At 30.9% G+C, this 25509-nt stretch overlaps 1 protein-coding gene across 7 annotated transcripts; it reads right to left on the reverse strand.

The window, feature by feature from the left end:
- Positions 1 to 126: 126 nt before the first annotated feature.
- Positions 127 to 25189, reverse strand: LOC107450940 (uncharacterized). Of its 7 annotated transcripts, none has more exons than XM_071183705.1 (11): positions 25037 to 25189; positions 21451 to 21623; positions 18741 to 18823; positions 17932 to 18012; positions 13108 to 13149; positions 11723 to 11788; positions 9510 to 9569; positions 9255 to 9314; positions 8509 to 8575; positions 4221 to 4373; positions 127 to 287 (listed from the first exon to the last, which is right to left on the reverse strand). In XM_071183705.1, exons 2-11 carry the CDS (start codon positions 21621 to 21623, stop codon positions 221 to 223), a joined length of 852 nt encoding a protein of 283 aa, XP_071039806.1. In that variant the 5' UTR covers positions 25037 to 25189; the 3' UTR covers positions 127 to 220. The 7 variants fall into 7 exon arrangements, with proteins under 7 accessions (XP_071039806.1, XP_042902551.1, XP_071039808.1 ...); XM_043046617.2 differs by having other exon boundaries at positions 11723 to 11794; XM_071183707.1 differs by lacking the exon at positions 17932 to 18012.
- Between the last annotated feature and the right edge of the window lie 320 nt (positions 25190 to 25509).

Below are 25509 nucleotides of genomic sequence, written 5' to 3' on the forward strand. Positions count from 1 at the left end.
TCTAAGAAAATATTGATAAACAACTGTTCTGTGTCTGGATTCCCACGTTTTAGTAAAGTATATTTTTTCGAAATTTCTGTTTTGTTTACTTTTGACCCCTAAGATGTTGGGGAAAAAAAAGATAACTTAATTGCGAAATATTTTATTGATAATGATTACAATTAAATTTTGAAGGAGGGAGGACGGCTGATAAAACTTCGAACTTGAATTTTCACATAAATTAACTTTGATACAATGCTTTGTATTTTTTCATGAAATCAGTCATGCACAGTATTGGATCCTCTGGCCTAAAAATTACAATAAAAATAAGTATGATACTGCAAAGTGAAAAGAAGGTATTTTATTACAAAGAGCACATAGTTTAACTTCGTATTGAACTGGTATTTGAAATTCCATACCAAGGTTAAAAGTAAGTCAAATTTTGTTTCAAAGCATGTTACATTAAAAAATTCATCACTCAGTTTCTGAAATCCATATATTTTACTTAATTGAATTTTTTTTTGAGCATTCGAATGAAGTTTTTTTTTTTATATGGAGAAAAAACTACTATTTTATTAGTCTCACCCACTATCATAATGAGAATAAACCTTGTGTGATTTAATTTTTGTTTTTTTTTTTAATTAATGCATGCATTTTCTGTCCAACCATACTTAAGTTCCTTATGCACTCACAAACTGGAATCTGGGTGATCAAGACGTCTTGGGGGTTTTGATATAAGTTGCTTTGTTAGACTTGTGTTAGGTAGTGATAAAAAATTCTGCATTGTAAGAATAGATCACTTATAATTTTGTTTCGCTTGCCGGTTTCAACTTTTCAAAATTTACAAAACCAATCAAAGTAATATTCAGTGGGAGTCAAAATTAATGAAAATTTATCGGAACAATAATTATGAGGACGAAAAGAAAAATAGCAATTTTCAAAACAAAATTTTTGATAGTTGGCTGACTTTTAGCTTTGATTAGTCCTCCATAGGTTGTGCAAAGTTTTTTTTTATAGTTCATCGGTTGTAAAGTGATACTAAGAGTTAAACATTTGTTTAAAAAAAAATTGGATTTTATTTCTAGTTTGCTTTGTGACAAGTTTCTTCAGTCCAAACCAGAAGTTCTCGCACTTTCTTTGTACATTTGAAATTGGAAATTCAAACTGAGCATCAAATTTTATCTCGCTACTCCATGTGTAAATGCGTATTGTTCGAAGAACGATGGGAAAATAGCTTGAATTTACGACAAAAGTTGACACAAATTATGCACGTGAAAAGTGATTACTAAGGCCCGGATTTTGATGACATTTGCATTTTTGGACATTCTTTGTCCTTTAGAGCATTTTTTGAGATTTATAGGGCATTTTCTTTAAAATTTTGGGGCGTATTTTGCATTTTTTAAATTTTTTGTTAAATTTTTCTAATTTTCATTATTTTTTATTATTACACTGGCTTCCAAACAATGAAAATTTCTAGGATATTAACAGGTGAAGCAACATCTTTTCAAATTGTAGAAGAATTGTCAGTAAGTGTGACATCAGTAGACGTTGAAAGAAGCTTCTCCTGGTATAAAAATTTGCTTTCAGACAAGAGACGCTCGTTTACATTTCAAAATATTATTAAAGAAAAATTTAATAATCCACTGTAATTCTGATATTTAGTAATATTCTGAGATGGAAGTTGTTATATTCATTTAAGTTTCTATACAAAATGAAAATGTTTTGGGGTCAATATATTTTCCTTTTTTTGTTATTTTTGGATATAAAACATTTTTGTCGAACTTTAATGAACGTAGAACAAGTATTGCATTGCTTTATATTTTTTTAAACGACTCATCATAATTTTGAAGAGTAAAACATTGTTTTAGTTCAATATTTTTTTAAGTCATGTCATAAGGCATTTTTAGCGCAATTTTCGCATTTTAAGGGCATTTTTTAGGTCATCAAAATCCGGGCTCTAGTGATTACTATTTTCGCTAGTTATAATATCGTTCAAAAAATATCGAGATTTTAAGAAATACGAGGAAATCCGACAATATAGACTTCGAAAGCACGATCAAAAAGTCACTATAAAATAATGGACTCGAATAAAGAGTTACAAAAGTGACTTCACAAGTGAAATTCGAAATTCACGCATCATAATTTTGTCGTACTATTAAAAATATTGCAATTTTTAAAACTATGAAAATTCGTGGTGATAGCCACCGAAAAAAGCAATCGAAAAACTACATTGATTTAGATTTAGCTCGTCCAACAAAACTTAAATCAAAAGAATTTTCGATTTTTTCTTATTTTCCAAAGCAAATTATAAATTTTTTTTTATTATTATTGCGTTCAGGAGTGGCCGCAGGTTACGCACCCCTATACTTACAGTGGAAGACAAAAAATTTTATTAGTGCACATATTTAAATGATATTTTTTTTTTTTTTTAAAAGTGCTTAAAATATTTTTTGAGTGCCTAATTGTCTTAAAGGTGCTCATTTTTTGTTGAAAAATTTGGCTACGCACACTGTTTTAGTATGCATGATACTGTTGTCTAATATTGAAAATGTGTTTTTTGAATCTGTTCATATCAGTGTTGAAATTCGTTATGAGTTTAGAAATGCTCGTCCCTATTGTTTCTTTCGACATAACATTTCAACAACAAAAAAATTCTTTTGGCTAAATAGTTTTATGAAATATTAAATATTCTCTTAAATTTAGTGTAAAATCTTACTGAATTAAATTATCTTGCTGAAAGATTTAAAAAATAAATAACCAATTAACGTAAGACATGGCATAGAAAGAAAGATACTACGAAAAGGGTTTTGCTCCTTTAAAATGAAAAGAACATTCAAAATAGCTTTTGCTATCTCTTATTTACACATTCTTCACTAGTATAAAATTGTTACCATTACGAAATTCCTATTGTTTAATGCTAAAAATGTAAATGTGTGTATGGTAACACATATGATATTAATTTCTGGAGAGCTGTAGTTTATTAATTAAAAACTTACTTTTTATTTATTATTGTTTTATCAGAAAGTAATTTTGACGATTTTACACAATTGTAAAATATTACAGAGAGAAAAGTTAAGTTACTGGAATGTAATTTGTGTAATAACATTTTAGTGTTTGTTTTAGACATCTTGTAATTTTAGTTTTACTTCATTTTAATTTCCTTAAAATACTATTTTTGTCTTAAGTTGGGCCCTAAAACAAAGTACTTCCTGGACTAGACTATCTGCTAATAAGTAAGACGTAAAGAAAAATCATTATAAATTTCATAGAACTTCTCAAAAAAAAAAAAATAATAATCATAATACTTTTCAGACGGACAGCAAATGGCTCCCATATGTAAGTGTGGTAAGTTAAAATCCGAACTGAAACTTTGATGATAGCGCATGCGCGCATCCATTGGATAACCTCCCTCAAATACTTCTATATTAATTGGCTTTTACGTATGAGCTTTGGGTGTAAGATGTTATGTTTTGTCTGCTTGTTAATTGTATACCATTGTTGATGTTGTCTTGCTAAATAGAATATTATTAATTTTACGATCTGCCCAATGTAGAACTTCGGTGGACATCCTTAGAACAATAATAATTAAGTTAAGCGACAGTAAGAAACGATCCTGTTACCTCTAGAACAGTGTTTACCAACTGGCGGCCCGCGGGTCACATCCGGCCAGCAAAGCCTTTTGTTTCCCACGAACTGAAAAATATTGTTGTCATTTTTTGCGGACAATTTTTGTAGAAAATCTATTTGGGTTTAAAATACTTTCCTTTGTTAAAAAAAAACTAATTTCTTCGCTTCTGTTAAATTAACATACCGACGGTACAAAAAAAATTATACTTCAGGTTTTGCATCCAAGAAAATATTTATTATTATTCGTAATTCAATAGTTTTGTTTTGTACAACTTGATAAAAATCTGACAGAAATATTTAATGTCCCATCAAACATTAAAAAGTCCTATATAAAATTTTAATGAAGTTGCTGCCCGCCATTTGACTGGTGTTTTTAATTGCGGCCCCCGGCCTCATGTAAGTTGAAAACCCCTGCTCTAGAACTTAAATAGTCTTGTCATAATCAGCTTTACTTACCTGTAATGAGTCGTCCGTGATAACGTTTCTGGCGTGTCTTCCCTAAATATTTATTGTAAATCTAATGCTTATATTTTTTAACAAGGGTTTTAAAAAAATATTCATTAAGGGTGATCATTATGGAACTCTATGTTTCGAGTAAATATAATTAAACATACCTTTCTATTATAATAATATCTAAAGCATCCCTTATGATAGATAACACTGTTGCTTCCAAGTAAAATCGAGTGGGTAAGATCTTATAACCTTCTTTCGGATTTTCTATTTGGGGCCGCTTCGCAGGGAAAGTCTTTTTCCATTGCATTTGCCACCTGTTCAATCACAGAAGAAAAATTAAATTATTTGAAAATTGACATCTATATAGTTCAATGTTGCAATTAAGTCCTGATTTCGTAATTGTTTAACTTTTCGAAACTACTTGCATTGCCATACCTTTCCTTTCTCATCAGCGCAGAGAGTTCCTTTGGACTGATAAAAACCAAACACGTTTGTACTAGACCTGAAAATAATCGCTCGCCACGTAAACACAAAAAGTGGCGACTTTTCTCATCGTTTTTTTTTTTTAAACCGTTTAAATAATAGAAGTACGTCAATTCAGAAAGACTATGGAAAAACAGAATTTTCATTTAAATGCCCTATATTTCTGTTCAAAATTTTGATCCATCAATTTGTGATGGAAAGATTACTCTTGGAAGAAAAGTTTATTAACAAATCACATATTTCAAAATTGTTATGTATTCATTAAATGCATTCTGCCTCCCAAAATATTTCTTTAAAGTCAGTATGTTTAGGTTGTCTCATATTTATACAATTTTTATAGTTGATTTATCTTTTTATAGCCGTAGATTATTTTTTATAATATGAGTTTTTTTTTTTTTAATGTAATTTAATCCGAGCAACGAAGAAAAAAAGTTTGCCAAAAGTGAGTATTAAATGAAAAGGACTTATCGATATCAGTCACCGACAAGGGCGCCGGCAGCGGGGTGCAAGGGGGTGCACTTGCACCCCCCTGGCTTTTTTTAAACAATTAAAGACTATAGAAAAATTTTTATTAAAAATATTTTTTTCAAAAGCAAATAGTTAAGAAATTATTGATTCGTAACAATTTAAAATTGTTTAATAAAACAAGAATTGTAATCGTCTTGTTAGCTGTCCAAATCTTTTTATAACATTTTCAATGAATTCTGAGTCATCTTTGATTCTTTTCCTATGCACACTGAGCATGCACAAACTACTTAATCTCTCGTGAGACATTGTAGTACCGATTCCATGTTTTCATGCGTCGCATTGTACTAAAAGTACGTTCAATAGTACACGTAGTAGCTTGAAGAGTTAGGCCAATTTTGATTGCCTCCGCTACAGCTGGATAAAACGGTGTGGCCTCAATATCTAAATCGATGTATTTGAGGGATTCATAAGAATTTTCTCTATTCCTCCACATTTCGGATCACGTAAATTCGTAATTTTTTTAAAATATCTTGTTAACAATGAAGAAATGTACAGGTATAGGAAAAAATAATAGGAACATCTGTGAAAGAATGGAGTCGTTCTCGACCGTCCAATAAGCGGCGGGCACGTGTCGCAAGAATGTGCCACCTAGTGGTGATGAAAGGCAAGGTATCTGTCTAGCATTTGGCAGTGTGAGATTTGCATGAGAAAAATCTATTTCTAGCAAAACGAGATTATGTCCGACCTCTCTGACCTTAAAAGAGGCATGATAATCGGAGCTCGCCTGGCTGGAGCGTCCGTGTCCAGAACAGCGAACCTTGTAGGTGTTTCAAGGACCACTGTATCAAGGACTCTGTCGGCATACACAAAGTTGGGTAAGGTGTCTTCGGCGAGGCACAACAGCGGCAGGAAGTCGAAGTTGTCAGACCGTGATAGACGGGTGTTGAAGAGGATAGTCGCTCGAAAACGCAAGACTACACTGCCGGTGATAACATCCGAGATGAATACCCACCTTCAGAACCCTGTATCCATGAAAACTATTCAACGGGAGTTGCATGCTGCTAACATTCATGGCAGAGTAGCTATTCCAAAACCGTTAGTTTCAGCGCGGAATGCTTTGAAGAGACTACAGTGGTGCCAAGACCACCTAAAATGGACACAACTGCAATGGGAACAAGTCATCTGGTCTGATGAATCCTCTTTTGCACTATTCCAGACCACCGGACGTGTGTTCGTGTGACAAACGCCGGCAGAAGCATTTCATGTTGACTGCCTGGTTCCAACCGTGAAACATGGAGGTGGTTCAGTGATGGTGTGGGGCGCTATATCTGCCCGTGGCTTGGGGCCTCTCGTTGTCTTGAGGGGGTGGCCAAGGGGGACCATTACCGATGCATTCTTGCAGATCATCTTCACCCTATGCTTCATACTCTCTTTCCGAGAGAACGTCCTGTGTTCCAAGATGACAACGCCCCTGTTCACACGTCTCACTATGTTCAAACATGGTTAAATGAGCATAATTATGAAGTGGACCATCTAACGTGATGTCCTCAGTCCCCTGATCTCAATATCATTGAGCCTTTGTGGGGTCTTTTGGAGAAAAAATCCGTGCTCGGTTTCCTCCTCCACGCACACTCTCCGAACTCGAGACAGCCCTTCAAGAGGAATGGCTGCAAATTCCAATGAACTTTGTTCAAGATCTTTATTTGTCAATCTCACGTCGAATGCAAGCTGTCATTCAGGCCAAAGGTGGCCCAACTCCTTATTAATAAAACATTTTCATTTTTTCACAGGTGTTCCTATTATTTTGTCCTATACCTGAATCTTGAAAAAAATTAATAGATGAAAGTATATGTAATAACGAAAAAAACGTAATAACAGAATATTTTTTAAAAAAAAAAATTGGGGGGGGGGGGTTAGTTTGTTAGACGGTTGCACCCCCTTTTATATTATTCTGCCGGCGCCCTTGGTCACCGACTCATTAAGTTTGAGGAAAAAGTGGCTACTAAGTTCGTCGATTCTACCAGCCACTGGCTACAAACTGAAATCTAGTTTGTACAATAAATGTTTTTTGATCTTTATAAATCATTTTCAAGGTTCAAACAATTTTTTTTTAAATAGAGGGGAAAAAATCAAACCAACTTATTACCCAACATTGCTAATAGATAATAGAATTATTATGATTTATTGAATACAACTGAGCAAAAGCATTCATAACATTATCCTCGAATACGAACATTATTTTAATATGTGCTTTGCAAGTTTATAAGCGATGGCGTGCTTAGATTGGATGGTTGTAAATCTAATTCGAAAATTTTATGAAGATTAATTCAAATGCATTTACTTTTCATCCGCAGAAAGTTACTTTCGAGAGAATTTAGAGCCACTTTTGGAATACCAAAGTCGATATGTATGTTCTTCCTAAGTAAAATAAAAATATACTCAACGAAAATTCCTTCCTCATATATCAAGAAATGATTTCAAATATAAAATGAACGCTTCTGAAACGTTAAGTAATAGAAATAGATTTAGTAGGAAAATTAACATTTTTGTTTAAATATGATATTAACAGCAACTTGCGAATTTTCAGAGAGTTATTAATGTTTCAGTTGCGCTCTGTGACGAATATTTTTAAATTAACTGATATTCTGTAAAGAAAAATGCAATTTAGTTCATCGTTAAAATAGTACCAAAAAACGACGTGACTAAGATTTCGAATTTAAATTTTTTAATGATATTACATAAGAATTTCTCCTTTTTTTGCACTAATTTTATGAGTTTTAATTCAGGGTGGAGCATTATCATGACATTCTTTAATGCTGGAAAAATCAGGGAGTTTTAAAGACAAGATGGTATGCATTTTTTTTTCTTAATCGTAATTGTTTTACCATTCGTTACACCCACTTTTTTGACGGAAATTTATAGCCAAACAGTTGAATTATCATAAAATTAGGAATACTTTGCTTGCATTAAAATTTTTGCACCCACCATTATAATCCTGTTAAACTAGAATGCCACATGAAACTCTCCCACCGTTGCTAAATGAATGGAGAAACCTTTGACCTCTTTGGAGACTATAGTTTGTCTATGCAAAGAACTCGCTTAGCCATTCGTCTAGAGTGGTGGCGGTTACTATGGTTACGAGGTTTAATTATTTCGCGTAAAAGCGTTGGGCATCATTTTATACAGGTTTTGACTCGGGTTAGCGATAGAAAGGAAATCAGAAGAGAAAGAAGCTCCCCTCTTTGAAATGCGCTATTTCTTGTTTCCATAGTAGCAGTTGGTCTTAGACTTCGTGGCGAGGGGAGTTCTTTCAATAGGCAGTTTAGGAAAAGCAAATATTGTAGAGGAGGTGATGATTTGAGTGGCCACCCTGTAATTATTAGATTTTTAAAACCAGTAATCAACTTCTATTATATTATCTAGCTTCATGCACCTCAAATAATATTCTTCATTAGATTTAAATTTTAAAACATATCGTACATAAGTTTACAACCTTACTTTTTCACTCTAAAGTCAATTTGTTCTATTACTGATGAACTATCTTTAACATCATGGCCCTGTTGCTCTACAAAAAAAAATTAATTATTATTATTATTATAATAAAAAATTTTAATAACAATTCAAAAACTTTTACTTCTAATTTGTTTTATGCTACCGCTTCCCGCATTGCCTCCCTCTTCCTTAAAAAATCTTTAATTGTTAAGGAACATGAATGTCTCTCCTATCATTAGTATTAGTTTAAGTGTCTTTCATGAACCCAATAAGTAAAGCAGTGTACATAGATTTTAAATATTCTGTGTCATCACTTTTTGATTTCGACTATCCATAAAAAGGTCTACCATTGGATCTTGAGCTAATATTGGATTTTCCACTAAGTAAGTTATAATCCTGGAATAGATTAGGAAAGCGTTCTCGAAATAAACTTTTTTAAAAAAATGATTGGAACATTTCAAATTGTAAAAAATCAAGCACAATGGTTTGGTTAATTTTATTTACTTTAATTTTACTTTTTGCGTTTTTTTACCATGCCAATAGAAATACTACAATTCTCCTCTTTCCCCCGCTGTCCAAATTTTAGAACGCTAGTACAAACGGTCCTGGAGTTGTAAGAGAAGCACGTGAACTCTTCCTTTTATTATCATAAATATTTATTCTCAGTAAATATAAGTTTAAAAGATGTGTAACGTTATTTTTCTGAAAAAATTTCTTCTTTTTTTTTTTTTAATAAATAAATGATATATTACTGAGCGAAATTTCTTGTGTCGATAGCTCTTCAGATTTCAAGCTTGCCTGTGGGTCTAAATCTTAAAAGAGAGGAAAAAAACGTTCCCGCTTAGATAAAGAAAGATATATTGGGATATAATAAGAGAAACGCATTAACTCTTCCATTTATTATCATAGATATTCATTTTCCATAAATATAAGTTTAAAAGACAGGCAATATTATTTTTCTATAAAGTTTAAAATGTTTCTAAAAAAATAAATAAATAATATATTACTGAGCGAAATTTCTTGTGTCGATAGCTCTTCAGATTTCAAGCTTGCCTGTGGGTCTAAATCTTAAAAGAGAAGAAAAAAAACGTCCCTGCTTAGATAAAGAAAGATATATTTGGAGTTATAAGAGAAACGCATTAACTCTTCCATTTATTATCATAGATATTAATTTTCCATAAATATAAGTTTAAAAGACAGGCAATATTATTTTTCTATAAAATTTAAAATGTTTCTAAAAAAAATAAATAAATGATATACTACCGAGCGAAATTTCTTGTGTCGATAGCTTTTCAGATTTCAATCTCTTTTTACTTTTTATTTATCAACGAAAATTTAAAACAATAATTTAGCTTCTGAGGCTAGACTAGGGTTTTTTAGACGAGTAGTTTCTTAAACTATAGGTTGACCCCAAATGGCGTGGCGGGATGCGATTTTCCAACTACGTTGGTTTCAAGATCCGTTCTCCTGTTTGGTTTGAGCGGGTGTGATTTTTGGCTACACCTCCGCGAGGAAGGGTAGAGGGGAACCTTTTTGATTTGTCTTTCTCTTAAAAAAGAAAGTAAAAAATACTTGGTTTTTCATTTATCAGTCGCATGCTGTAAGTCTATATTTTTTCACCTATTCAATTATTATTATTATTATAATTTGTATTCGATAGTACAATAATAATATCAAGGTTTTATAAATAACTACATAAAACTAAGTATTTTATGGAGCACAACAATAAAGCTTATTCAGGGATTTGAAAGATATATAACATATCTTATTCATGAATTAAGTTCTGAAAATTAAAATGTTCCTAAACCATTGCTTACTAATTAATGAAGCATAATTAATAGAAATAATTTTCTATTGAAATGCTAAGCTATAAATACAAAGACACGTTAAACTCATCTCAGTTTTGTTACAGACAGTCAAGTATTCAATACATGCATTTTGTTTTAAAATTGAAAAAACTCAAAAACTAATTAATAATTTTGAAACAAGTTATGAAAGAGAAAATGAGTTCGTTCTTAAATCTGTACGATAAACTTTATGAGAAGATATACTAAAATTTATAAAAATCAAGGTTTTATAATCGTAAGATTTTGTTTTCATTGTGGAATGTTCTTTTGAAACTGATCGATTTTTATAAATATGCGAAGGCAACTTGATGATTTTTTTAGTATCATAATAACGGCTGAATACTCAAATAATGTCGCTTACCCGGTTCTTCTACTATGCTCTTCATATATATATAAGTTCAAAATGTAGATAAAACAAGGGAAAAATTACAGAACAATTAAAGAAGGGAAAAAAAGGAAAATAATAACGAAAATAGCAAAAATCCGGAAATAATCCGCAAAATATTTTTGCGGATACAATCGTGTGGGCTGATGAAAAGATTATATCCTACATTTTCCGGATTTTTAAAAAAAATTTTGTCCTTTTTTTCGGATTTTTTCCCCCTCGGTTTTTGTTATTTTTATTATTATTTTGTCTTTTTTTTTTTCACTTTTTTCATTGTTCTGTAATTTTTTCCCTGTTTTATCTACATTTCGAACATTTTGAACTTATTTTATAAGTTCTATTTACTTGCAGCTTATGTTCAATAAATAAAACTTATTGTTTTTCTTAATTTTCTTCCTGATTTTTGTGTTTATTTATTATGCTATATATATATATATATATATATATATATATACTTCATAAANAAAAAAAAAAACACACACACTACTATCAAAATGAAGTGTTAGATCTCCATTTTCAATTTTACTCACGCATGTGTTGGATTTGCTAAATGCTTATAGGGTCCACCCACCAAACACTTTAAGAAACCCTACTTTAGTGAAATATCAAAATAAAATAAATTATTTCTTTTACGTGAATAATAGAAAATAAAATTTATTTCCAATATACTGCCACGCAGAAAAATAAAAATAAAAAATGCAGGCGAAGAAATTCACAATTGAGATTTTTAATATATTTGGCATTTTCGTGTAATAATCTANAAAAAAAAAAAAAAAAAAAAAAAAAAAAAAAAAAAAAAAAAAAAAAAAAATTATTAATACATTTTACTTTATTAGTTTTTTGAGATTCTATTTTAACATTCGTAGCATCAGCGATCGAAAGAAAAAAGATATTAATTCACTTTTCTCGAAATCTATCGCGAAGCACCTACGCAGTATCTTCAATCGCTCGTTAGTACATGATTTTGTCAAGGAACTCTGTAAAATACCTGTCTCATTGTGTTGAATTTCTGATGATGCTGATAGATTTTCAAATTTCACTCTTAGTTCTGGATTTAAATCTTAGAAAAGAAAAACAAAGTTATTTTTATTCTCTTTATTACATTATGAAATTGGATATAAAATGTATGAATGGGTGTTCCGTCGTTTAAAATATCACCGTTTTAAAATAATTTTAGAAAATTTTGAGAAAAAAAAAATTGTCTATTGGGAGTCGCTAAATAACATTCAAGCGAGGAAAAAAAAAAAGAAAAGAAAAAGCTTTCGAAATCTAATGAATCACTACTGAGCAAGGTGAAAACTAAAAACATCAAAATCTGATCGATTGCTGGAGAAAAGAGAGAAAATTATTCGAAAACCATAAAATTTTATCAGACAATCAAACATTCAGGTCGTTTTTTGACAGAGGCTTTAATAACAATAGGTCGGTTATTACGGAAGACCCTGTAAGTAAATATATTCAATTTAAAATATATTTATATACATGAGATTTTTTTTATAAGGACGATTATTAAGGAACACCATATATAGAAATAGCAAATCTGTCCTTTCGCTTACCTGCCGACTGAAAATTTATCAATGGTCAATCAGATACTAGTAAGAATCAATAAGAATGCTCTGCTATTGAAATAAGTATAAGAATCATCCAATAGGTATAGTGTAAACTCGTTGTCATTCACAACCACGATATAACGACAGTTGATTTAATTATACTAAGACTAAAAAACTAACCTCAGTGGTGCGACAGCCCATGGCCAAGGCCTACTGTGCCCATCTCAGTTTTCTTGATCTTGGGCTCTGGGGAGCAGGAGCAAATGTTCCGGTTAGGTGGTCGGCCAAACGGTGCTGGCCAAACGCGGCACCCCCAGTGTTTAGTTCCCAAGCATGCTTGGTACTCATTTATCGACCCTTGTTGAATGGTAAACAATTTCTTATCAGTGAAAAGACTTGCTACACGTCTCTGAAAATTTCAATAAGCGTTTGAGCCTCTGCATCGCTGCAAAAGGCGGCCATTTTGAAACCAATTGAATTTATTTATTAGTAAAAGTCTACTCTTATTATTACTTGTAAATAAATTTATTTTTAGTGAAGTTATCTTGAAAATTGTTTGTCCTACTTTTTCTGCCACACTTTGTATAAGATCTGTTTTATTATTTGCGTCTGAGATATAGGCATTAACCTCAAGTGATCAGGATGTGTTGGCAACTTTCTGGTGAAAAGTCCTACGATGTATATGTGGAACTCAGGTGAATGGCAAAATTGGAAAAATTTGAATTTGGAACAAAATTTGAAAATTAATTTGAACACGATTTTTTTAAATCAAAAACATGTGAGAAAAATTGATTTATATCATTATTTTTATGAACTTACTTACCAAAGAAAGCTTCTAATGATTCTTCAGTTTGTGAATTTGTAGCTGAAGAAAAGAGAGAAAAGAAAAGATGACGTTTAATTTTCACACACAAACAGTTTCAAATGGCTAACAAAAGAAGAAAAAAAATGGTACGAAGTAAGGATGCTGCGTTGGCGTACCAAGTAAGCGTAACAAGTGTCAAGTAGTTAACCAAAACTTTAACTTTGATACGAACTACGGACTTTTTTTTTATTTCTTGATAATTGTTTGCCGATATGTACAATACGTCATTGGCTATTTTATGACAAAAGCATCATAATCAGCTCAGCATATTTTTGCAACGCAAGGAGTTAATGAAGTTAACTAATTTCAACATCTAATTAAATATTCGAGCTATCAAATTTTCCAAAAATTTTTTTAATATACAAAAACATTTTAAAGACCGGTATAGCCTGGTCGGCAGAGAGCTGGGTCCTTATCCGAGAGTTCGTGGGTTCGAATCCCGCCGGCTGAAGACTCCCCGTGTAGTAAAGTGACTGATGCACGTTAAATCTGTCGAGTCGTAAAAGTCCTCTATGTTCCCATAACAAATCAATACCTCCGGGAGTACTGGATTAGAGATCGATCGTTCTCTGATTGAGGTTAAAATTACGATCCGTGGATGCATAAATGGATGTATGAATGGGTCTGCCCTGCAAACGGGTGTGACGTAAGGTGTGGCAGAAGTCGAATTCTTGGCCATAGATGGCGCCACTGGAAAACAAGAACAATCTCACCCCCTCTGCCTACAGGCATGCATCAACAACAACAACATTTTTAAAAAAAGCATTGTATAAAAATAATTTATTTTACTTATTTTTGTTCCATGCCCAACTATAATTCCCCAACCCCTCATAAAACTGTATATTTTTTTCTCTATCGGCCTAGATAAATGTAAGTTTTGTAAAGCATGAAGTAGGAAATTAAATTAGTTAAAGTAAATGTTAAAATTTTAGGGTGAAGAAAAACATATTGAAAGAAAATAATTAAAGCAAAATTAAGACGAAAAAAAGCTGTTTTGTTTTTGATCAAAATATCTCTAAAAAAATTTTTTTTTTGTTACGCTATTCCCTCGAAATTATTTTAAAATTATATATATCTACTTAATAAAAAGTATTAGCGCTCAACTTTTTTTACAAAAAATTGTTATTACAAATTTATTTGAAAGCATAACGAAAATTACTATGTAATAAGTTTTAAAGTACTGTTGATAAGTATTTCACGTTAATATAGGATATGATGGGAAACAAAATAAAAAATTCATTTTTATTCTTATTAATGCTAATGTTTAAAAATGGTAAAGAACTGATTTAATGGTTTAACAGTGTTGAACCGTTGAAAAGGAAACTTGCACCAGACTCAAAAGATTCACGGAATTATATTTAAAGAATGATAATGCGATATAAAAACAATATCTGATTTTGAGTACTTGAAAAAACTTTTTTTTTTTATAATTTATATTTCTAACAATAAAAATTTCGTATTATCATTAGAAATACTTATAACTTGTAAAAAAAAACTTGCTTATTATGTATAATAATGGGGTTATTAACTTACAACTTAACAAACAACTTACTATGACGCCTAGGAGTCTGAAAAATTTAGAGTGAAAATAAGCTAACTCAAAGTTAAAGTAAAATTAGCTAACTCAAAATGTCTTTTGATAAATAAGCAAAAATTGTTAGATTCCATGGCAGTTGATAGATCTTTTTGGAAATTAAAGGTAATTTATTACAGGATTTAAAAATATTTTTTCACATACATTTTTTATTGCATTAACTTATCTGTTATTTTCTTTGTGTGTAAATGATTTACGTGTAAATTTTAAAAAAAACATATTGATACCAAATTTCAAACACAACAATTTAACAAATCATCTTTTTTTTTCCCTCTTTCACTCACTATTCCACAGATTAAAAACAAAATCAATTACGAAAAATAGATAAAAGCAAAGTTCATCCTTTTGTTTACACTTTCACGGTACTCACTTTCACATAGTAGTTGCGAATGTAAAGTCCGAAGAGAATAACTCGCTGAACTCGAGAAACCGCCTTCTTCATTTTAAAGAATCAACCCTCCACACTTTTGGAACGTTTCAAACTCTANAATGCACTTAGGGATCAGGAAAACTGAATAACGACAATTTTTTTAATTCGAAAATGTCAACATTTTAAACCTTTCGAAACATTTATAGTAATTGCAAAATAACTAGGAAAGATAATTACTTTAAATGATAAACACGGTAATGTATATGCTGCGTGTTATAAAAGGAGTTTAGAAAATTATTAAAGCTACTACAGTGAAACTATCGTAAACTGATCAGAAGTGGAACTACAATTTGATGGTTTTATAAGAGAAGTCATCTTATAAAAATGATAATAAATTGTTTTTACCAGTTTTGCACTTGATCATCAAAATCTTAGATAGGTGATTAACTTATAGAGATGGTCAACTTAACAGGTTTCACTGTGCAAGTAAAGTAAGCACAGCAACTAAGCAAGATGCGAGAAAAGAAAATATTTACGAGCATTTAGTGCAAATCTATCTTTCTATCATTGTTTTTTTTTTTTTTTTTTTAACTTTACAACAGATGTTACGGCTACTATAAATGAAAAAAAAAAATTAGTTAAAAATATTTGTTGCTTCGTAGACGCTTTAAAATACTGTTTCATACGTGGCCCAAATCAAAATATTCATTTGTTCACTAAATTACTATCAAAACTATTTTCAATCGAGTTTGAAACAATTATTGATGCTGTTACAAAGAAAAGCAAAGTCATATTTCTCATCTGCGAGCTGAATGTTTGTATTTTGTATTGTTTCGAACTTCAGAGCAGAAATGATTAAATAAATTATTTTGCTTATCAAAAAAAGATTTTTTGCCTTTTATTTTCAAATGCACACAGATGTGTGCCATGAAGTTGAACTTTTCTGAATTTCTTGTTGGCGATTGGGTCCTTGTTAGGTCTTATTTTTAATTTCCTCGAAACGCGAGATAATTTTTATTAAAAAAAAATTAGCTAGTGAGAACATTTTTATGCGCGAGTAATTAAGGTTCTTGTGGTTGGGGAACGAAGCGAGCTGAGGTCGAAACCACTTAGTATTCTTATGCAGCTCAAAGACCGCACCAACATTAAAATATCGAAGACAGTTCCGACTGATTTTTACACATAAAAAAGCTTGACAAAACGAGCTATCCAATGTTACTATAATTTTAGTGTTTTCTGGCAAACGGCGCTGTTTTACAGAAATATAGCCAAATAAATTAGAGCACTCAAAACATGGCAAACTTTATTTATGCTGTGATATTAATTTTATTAATATATATATATATAAAAATAATTTATTTTTGGGCTACAAAATGTTCGAATCCGCTACTTTTGGAGCTCCCATTCGCTACTTTTTAATCTTAAGTTCTGGCAACACTGGTTAAATGTTTAACGCAACCTTGTTGGAAGTCGCATAAGAAGTATAACATCAAAAAAAAATTTTTTAGATTCCATAACAGCTAATAGATCTTTTTGGAATCTCGAAGTTAAATGAGTCACAAAAAGTTTTAGACCTTTAGTTTTCGCAAAAGTTTTAAAAGTTAGTTTGAGTTTTTGACCCTGAATCTTTTGTTTGTACAATCTTAGAATTTACATAGTTTCGCGAAGTCACGTTAAAATATTATTCATTTTGCACAATTGTTTATTCATATTAATAAAATGCTTATAAAATAATATAATTTCTAAATACTTTATTGAAAATTAAAGCTAATTTATTACAGGATTTAAAAATATTTTCTCTCAATTACACAAACTACATTTTTTATTGCATTAACTTATCTGTTATTTTCTTTATGTGTAAATGATTTACGCGCAAATTTAAAAAAAAAAAAAACATATTAAGACCAAGTTTCAAACACAACAATTTAGAAAAACATCTTTTTTTCCCTGTTTCACTCACTATTCCACAGATTAAAAACAAAATCAACTACGAAAAATAGATAAAAGCAAAGTTATTCCTTTTGTTTACACTTTCACGGTACTCACTTTCACATAGTAGTTGCGAATGTAAAGTTCGATGAGAATGACTCGCTGAACTCGAGAAACCGCCTTCTTCATTTTAAAGAATCAACCCTCCACACTTTTGAAACCTATAGGGGCTTATTCCCATTGCACGTACTCTTCATAGACTTTGGAGTTACACTCTAAGTAAGGAGTAGGTTTTTTGAGAAGAATATGCCATTGCACAAGTTTGCAACAGTTAATCATGAATGTTAGATAAAGTTTAGCCTATCTACAGCCAGCGTTGTCTATGCTTATTCTGAAAATGGCGCAAAACGTCAATATGGAGAAAAGCCCACAGTTTTGTGAAAATAAAAGTATTTGAGATCTAATTATTATATATAAACTTACTCAACGTTGCATTATTTGAACTCATTAAAATTTGCAAACACTGAGATGGAGGCATTGATTTTGTCAGTTTTCATCTCAGCGGAAAAATATCACCAAATTGGAGAATTTTTAGAAAGTTTAATAACTTTTAAAGTATTTCAAGTTATTCGCCCGTTCTAAAGCCCAGATAATTCTTCACGGCAAGATGTTATATACTGCGTAAAACAATAGCTTTGCTTTAAGTGTAAGACACTTAAACTGTGGCTTTCTTATTTTACTTGGCGAAAGAGCTTCGGTTAAGTCTTTACACCTCCAATTTATTTTTAAAATTTTCCGTAAAAAAAAATCATGAATATTATCTAACAGTTGTTGTTCATCTTTGTGTAACTATCATTGGACACATTGCAATAAGTTGCGGCAGACTTACCTAAAGAAATTTCAACCCAATGATTTCTATCCGGAATTTGTCTGCTTTCAGTTTCGATTCCGGATTCCATCTTTTTTGAATCTTTAAATTAAATAACAAATTAAGTAGTAACAATAGCAATATCACATCATTATTCACTCGTTATATCATGAATCATTCATAGTGAAAATCAACATAGCTACGCGTTATTCATAAGAAATCGAAAGAACTGCTAAATAAGGAGAGCTGAAATCCATAGTGCATGTCCTCGTTCCTCAGACTCGTTTAAGTTAATAAAACAACAATATTATTGAATGAATTCATCATTTAATTACATGTACGAAAATTTTAAGCCAAGCTAAATGTTTTTACACTGTAGCTCAGTGACCGAAACAAGTGAGATATATAGCAACACCATATAATATTTTACATTTGAAAAGTTCTTTGTTTACGCTGATAAAAATATGCAAAAAACTAATAATTTTTCATTAAATTGTTATACTTAACACCTAGATAGTAAAGTCTCACCAAATTAGCATTTTTTTTTAAAGAAAAAAATTTAGTATTTTCTTAAAAAAATATTTAAAGAATACTTTAAAAATCTGGTAAATTTCTCTCTGCATTAAATGTAATTTAAAAATTAAGTTTCGCTTTGAATTTAAGGCTCTCTAATTGTGGTTTTTAATTTTTCTGAGTTAAGGAGCTTCAAAAATTCTCTTTAAAAGAAAAAATTAAATGAATAAATAAACGCCTTAGAAAAAGGTCTGAATGTGAATTTTTCAATTTAGTAATACTTAAATTTAAATATAAGTTCATTAATAAATGATTACCTTTCATTAAACTGATATCCTTTGAATACTCATCTTTATATTTTATTAGAAAATCAATCACGTACTGTATTGGATCATCTGGCCTGAAATTGTAAGTAGGGTTTTAGATTTATTAAGCAAAATTATGATTAACTAAACTGAAAAGAAATCTAAAATACTGGATTCAAATTTTAAGCAGTTTGAGGAGGGAATGCACCATTACTAATGTATCCTTACGCATGATCAGTTCGCTGAATCAAGGCTTAACTTGATAGTAACCGTTGCTCGTAACAGTAACAGATATATTACTGATCTAGTTCAGCCTTGGCTGAATTGAATGTGTAATAAAAATAAGTTCCTAAAAAGTGTATCTTGAAAATTTATAAAGTTTCTAGCAATTCCTAAGTAATAAGGTTTTTTTTACAAATTTCTTTTGGAATCGTGAAACAAAATTTAATAACAAGTGATAATATCCACAATAATCGCCCGTACACCTAAATGAGATGGTATTAGGAAAGTTAACAAGTGAAAGAAAAAATATTTTTATAAGATATAATCCCCACAGTACCCTTGTCATTTTTAATAAAACTTTTTTTAATAATTCTATATATATATATGCCATTATCTTTAATAATCTTATCTATATATACATCTTATTTACATGCTATTATCTTTAATTTTGGTCCCGCAGTGGACTGATCGTTAAGACATGGTTCCCAGCAGATCACCGAAGTCAAGCATCGCTGGCTGCTGTCAGTGTGCGGGTGGATAATCACTTGGATCAGTCTGCGTAGGGGCCGAGGGTGTGCTGTATTGGTCCTCGTTAAACTGTTCCACCATAAAGTGGTAGACTTCGAGTGCAGGTCGTTGGGCTACCGAAGCGGGGGTGCCATCCCCTCTGCAGAAGATCAAAATTGTGATGGCATGTCTTCGGATCAACCTCAGGGATGTTTCCCAGACCCTCGCCAATAGCCCATTGTGCAGCTCTAATGCGACGTAAATGAATTACAACAACAACAACAAATCTTTAATTTTGAGCGCGTTTCTGAAAGTTTAAAACTGACGAGTATATTAAACATAAAACTAATGAGAGTTGTTAGGGTATTTTTACATGTATAATATTACTTTATCTGTATGTAAACATTACTTTGCTGTTTACTTCATTGATTACTTTATTTCTTATTTAACGGTACCTGTAATACTAATTCATCATCCATTCTTGGTATTATTCTCGGTTAATTTGATCATTATTTCAAAATAAAAGCTTAAAAGTAAAGAGCGGTGTTTTTTTATTATAAACCTGGAATCAGTGTCCGCAAAACATGGGGAGAGGTACAGGGCCGGCAAAAAGCTTTTTCATACCAGCCCCACATCAATTACTTCGCAACATTTTATGATTAACATGTAAGCAATATTATCTGACTTATTAACGGTTTTACGATTATTAAGCAGTTACAGACTTTTATTTTATTATAATATGTAAAACTGAATCCAATCAATATATGCAAATAAAATAACGATTGGATTATTGTACTATTATAAATAATCTCATCTCAAATTGATAAATAATCTTTCTCAAATCGAGAAACATTTAGCGAGTTTTTTAGTCAACCAATAAAGAAATTTAAATGTAAAAAAAAAAAAAAAAATCGTACATGAAGTTGTGACGGCAATCGAGCAAAATCATTAGACATAAATTTTATTCTGACCGAGTCAGAAATTAAATCCGAGGGACAAAATATGTGTTAATACAAGAAAACATTTTTGGAACTTCACATGGCTGTTATTAAATACGGTGATATGATCTCAGATCTCGGGGTTTCAATCATAACAAACGCCTTTTAACATAATATATATTTAATAACAAAAGGATGATGATAATGGTACAGTGTCATGGAGGAAACTGATTAGCAAACTAATGATTTTACATTACTGCGCAGAGCGCCATCTATTGAGCTTTAGAAATTATAATTAATAAGGAGAAATATTATTAACAGCTGTGTCTAATCACGTAGCTGTGCATAGCGTGCTAACGTTACAGCTTTTATGTTTGAGTTTATTATCTCGCTGTATCCATTTTCGGATCAGATTTAATTGAATATCTGCAACCTGATTAGATGACCCTGGCGTGACGTAACTTGCAGGTTTTAAATTGAATTTCATTTACCTTTAAGGTAGCAATCCGTTTATCTTAAAGATACAAAAAATTATTACGCATGGGGGTTGAGGAGAGAAGCAAGCAGGAGACAAACCCCCAAAGTGAGACTTAATGTTACGCTTGAGCTTTTCATTTTTCTCAAAAAGGGGGGAGGGGTGTAAATTGTTTTATTATTTTCGAATAGCAAAGTAACATCATTAAGATGTTCCAGTGTTCCAATTTTAAATTATTCTACTTAAATTTTTCTGAGAATATTTTGCTGTTGTTGTTAATTTACGTCGCACTAGAGCTGCACAATGGGCTATTGGCGACGGTCTGGGAAACATCCCGGAGGATGATCCGAAGACATGCCATCACAATTTTGATCCTCTGCGAAGGGGATGGCACCCCCGCTTCGGTAGCCCGACGACGTGCGCGCGAAGTCGAGCACTTTACGGTAGCACAGTTTAACGAGGACCAATACCGCACACCCTCGGTCCCTACGCAGACTGATCCAAGTGGTCACCCACCCGCACACTGACCGTAGCCAATATTTTGCAATGGTTTAAAGTGCGAATATTGTTTTCTTATTACCTTTCTTTCACAAGTTCGCAAAGTGCTTTAAATGAAATATTTAAAACTGTTGCTTCGATAAATTCTCTTGCTGCCTTTATATCACTTTCTTGCCATTCACTGATAGGTTTCTTTTGGTATACGTCATCACTGAAATTTCCCGAAGAACAGCCATTTCCATCAACATCCGCCATCTATTGATAAAAATGTGCACATTTAGAAAAGTATCATGTATGTAAAGAGTGTTTCCAAATCACCACCCTTGAGGATACTTTTTTTTTTCTCTTCNCATTAAAATGCAAAATACGCCTCAAAATTTAAAGAAAAATGCCCTATAAATCTAAAAAAATGCTCTAAAAGACAAAAAATGTCCAAAAATGCAAATGTCATCAAAATCCGGGCCTTAGTGATAATAAACATAATTATATATGATAATTATCTTTAATAATATAATAATAATATATAATAATGAAAATAAATAAAACAATAATAAACATTTTTCTTTTTTATACTCTTCATTTATAAAACAATCAAAATCAAAAGCGTAATAATAGTGGTACAGTTAACTATCTTTAAGTTTTGGGTACGAAAATATTTGTAGGAAAAAAAATGCCGCTATGACTTTTATCAAACTTATGCTGATGAAAACCAAAACAATATGAAAATCAATGAGGAAAAATTAGATCCTACCATGTGATTTTCCGGCCAACAAAAATGTACCGACAACAATAGAAAACTGTGTTAGACTATAATGTTAATCTGTGATTATTTAAAAGCTTTTTCTTAGAAAAGGCATATCATCATAATAATTAGCTCATGATTTATTATGGTATCACGAAATGAAGTGGTATTAAATAACAATAAATATCAAATTTACGCATGTTGGATAATTTGAAGAGATCTATACATTAGTCAAAGTAAAATCTTCCTCTTTTAATCTTTGGGCGTTCTAGATTAGATAGATGTAACACTGATTTTAAATTGAATAAAATATGAAGTACTCATGCATTTATGAAAAAGTGCAGTAAAATTTTCCATTGCGCCTTTTAAATCAATATAATGTAACTAAATTCGTTAAAGAAATATGTCTTTGTAATAACCATTTTTAACGTGTACTGTTGCTATTTTTCAGTTTTTTTTTAAAAATTTTTATTCATTATTTAAGCATATGTATATTTACCAAAAATAAATTCCTAAGTAGACTAGATTCAGTTTTAGGACTGCGAATTCAACTGTCGTACGGAAAATCAAACTTAAGATTATTAATGATAAAGCGTTGAAAATGTTCATGTTCTTAAATATTTTCAAAATAATCTTTTATTTGTTAATACGTTTACAATTGTTTTTATATATTTTGTTTATAAAATCGGGGTTCCACCGAATGATGATCGATCATTTAGGGTTTCATAAACGAAAAAAATTATAAACCGCTGATTCAATTAATTACTTTCTCGATTATAAACATATTAAATCAATGTGTGTGTCAAATCAACGTGAGATAAATTTTTTTCGTGTTAAAATCATATCTATGAAGGAAAGAAAAAAAACTTTTGAAAATTATTTTTCTCTTTTGGTATTTTGCTTCCTAGTCAAGAATTGATGCATTAAAATCCTGTTAACTACGAACAAAGAGAAATATTTAAAATTTGCAATTGTGACTGTATTTGTTTATTCGTCTGGATTGTAAAAAAATACGTAAAAAACTATGAAACTTTTTTTTCTACTGAAAAAGACTATTTTAAAATTTCTCGTATAAGTTATTTAGTGGATAGATAAGTATTATTTAAAAAATATATATTATTTTTGTTTTAAAAGTGAGTTATTTAACAGCATAGTTAATTATAATTACTTATAATGATTAAATGTTAAATACTTCCAAGTTTATATTACAAACCAGGGCTCGAAAAAATTCAGAAATTTTACCCGTCACCGAGGACGGCTTGTCCAACAATGTACCCGTCCTCCTTTGAAACTAACCCGTCGCTTCTAAATAAATAAAAATATAATTTTCTCTTATTTATTACTAACATTTATATAAATTGCACAATGAATTAGTAGTTACTAGGATTACATTATACAGTAATAAAAGAAATACTAGGTCACTAATAGTAATCTAGTATTTCTTTTATGAAATAATTTAAATGACAAAGGTCTAGTTATCTGGAATGTCAATTTATTCGAGGGTACTGCGTTTTTTAAATGAATCAAATATGACGTTTGTCAGTTCCACAATCAAGCCAATGATTAACAAAAGTTTCTGCACAGAAATCTGAAAGGGGTTTTCCATTTAGGTAGATGTTCATGATTGCGTTTAACGCTTCTTGTTTAAGACCAGTACGTAATGTGTNAAGCATTCCTCTTTTGTTAGTTCATTGCTGAAAAGCCCCTTTCAACCGCTACAGTACTCCCAGACAGAGAAAACATCAACTCTAATAACAAAAATTGAAAATGCATCACGAACATTAATGGGAAAATGGGCGGACGTCGGATTCGAGAATTTCGTTGTCCGCGGGGAATTTTTGACGGCCGAGGACGGGCGGTTTTTCGAGCCCTGTTACAAATATATATTTTTTTAAAAATTCAAGTCTGGAAATTAAGTTTATAACTGAATAAGAGAATATTTTTTCTCTTATTTGTTTTACCCATCCAAAAGCATTGAGGAGAAAACCACGATTTGCTTGTAGAAGATATAGAGCATTTTGTAGTAAAATGCCAAATCCTCTATTATTAGCCATTTATTAGTTTTTCTTCAAAATGTATCTCCTTAAAATAATATAAAATAAAAAGACTAACGTAAAAAAAAAAAAAAATGATTACATTTCATAATTCAAATTAGAATTTCTTAAGCTCGTTTTCAGAAAAAAACATTAAAAATGAGAGGAGCAAATTTACCTCTGACTAAAATAAGTGTATAATTGTTAACTAGTTCTGTTTTTAAGACCTTGAATATATTATTCTATTATTTCGATAATGTTTTATTTAAAATTTTCTTTGACAATAATGATTCTTAAATACATTACTATGATTCTTACTATGATACAATAATACATACTTAAATACAATACATTCCTATAATTATTAATGAATGTAAGTTGTTAAAAACTTTTAAATAATATTTGGGGGTAATTATTTTTTCAATGATGAATAAAATGTTTGGTGTGATGATGACTAATAAGTATTAATGATAAATAAGATTTGTAAACAAGGCTTTTCCATATATTATTGGTAATCCATCCCAGACTGCAAAGCCACTTTTAAAGAACTACACCAGCTGTACCGAGGGTTGGTGAGCGACAGTGAACAGGGGGCTTAGCCTCTAATATAAAGTATAAATTATATTAAAGCATGGAAGCTAGGCTATAAAACAAACAGCGAGAGCAGCGATCTGAAATGCAGTGCAGGAAGTTGCCAAAGACCTCCTGTTTTGTTTTTAATCTTTTCGAAATCCTGACAACACTGTTGCATAGTGGATTTCGAAAAATTATAATTTAGTTATTGATTTTGAAATAGTGAAAAACAGAGAATTTTTCTAAAAAATACATTTTATACAGCCCGTAACGATTTAACAAAGTTGTAATGAATCTTTACCGTTTCTAGATAAACTTACCAAGGCCAATGTTACGTTAAGCTCCTTTTCGCATCTTATTTCTGCAGAATAATAAATAGTGAAAGTAAAACTCTTCACTGTTTCGTTCGTCACAACTTGTGACGTAATATGTTGTCAAACTGGCTTTCTTCATCCTTCCGCGAAAAAAGAAATTCAAAACGGAAGAATGCGATTTATCATTTAGATCAGCGCCTCTCAACTAGGCGCAGTGGCGTGGAGAGGTATGGAAATGCACCTTCATTAAATGCCCCTTAAACGAGAACTGTAATCAACAGATGAAGGAGGGGGGAAAGCCATTTAAATAAATGAAAGAAAATTTTATATAATCATATAAATTAAAATTTTCTTTTTAAATTTATTTTTATGAAAACATATGCGGTAATTATTCTATGGTTAATTCTAATATATTCTATAATAATCAAACATTTTCCACGACATCAAAAGTACAATTAAATTTTATTGATTTATAACTT

The sequence above is a fragment of the Parasteatoda tepidariorum genome, chromosome 7 (assembly GCF_043381705.1).
Source record: "Parasteatoda tepidariorum isolate YZ-2023 chromosome 7, CAS_Ptep_4.0, whole genome shotgun sequence".
In the NCBI taxonomy this organism is placed as follows: domain Eukaryota; kingdom Metazoa; phylum Arthropoda; class Arachnida; order Araneae; family Theridiidae; genus Parasteatoda; species Parasteatoda tepidariorum.

Excerpts from the sequence above, each read along its gene's own strand:
- LOC107450940 (XM_043046617.2), bottom strand. The coding sequence starts at position 21,623 with ATGGCGGATGTTGATGGAAATGGCTGTTCTTCGGGAAATTTCAGTGAT. Across the intron at positions 18,824-21,450 it reads TGCGAACTTGTGAAAGAAAG|GCCAGATGATCCAATACAGT; the intron begins GTAATAAGAAAA and ends TTACAATTTCAG. Across the intron at positions 18,013-18,740 it reads GGATATCAGTTTAATGAAAG|ATTCAAAAAAGATGGAATCC; the intron begins GTAATCATTTAT and ends TTTAATTTAAAG.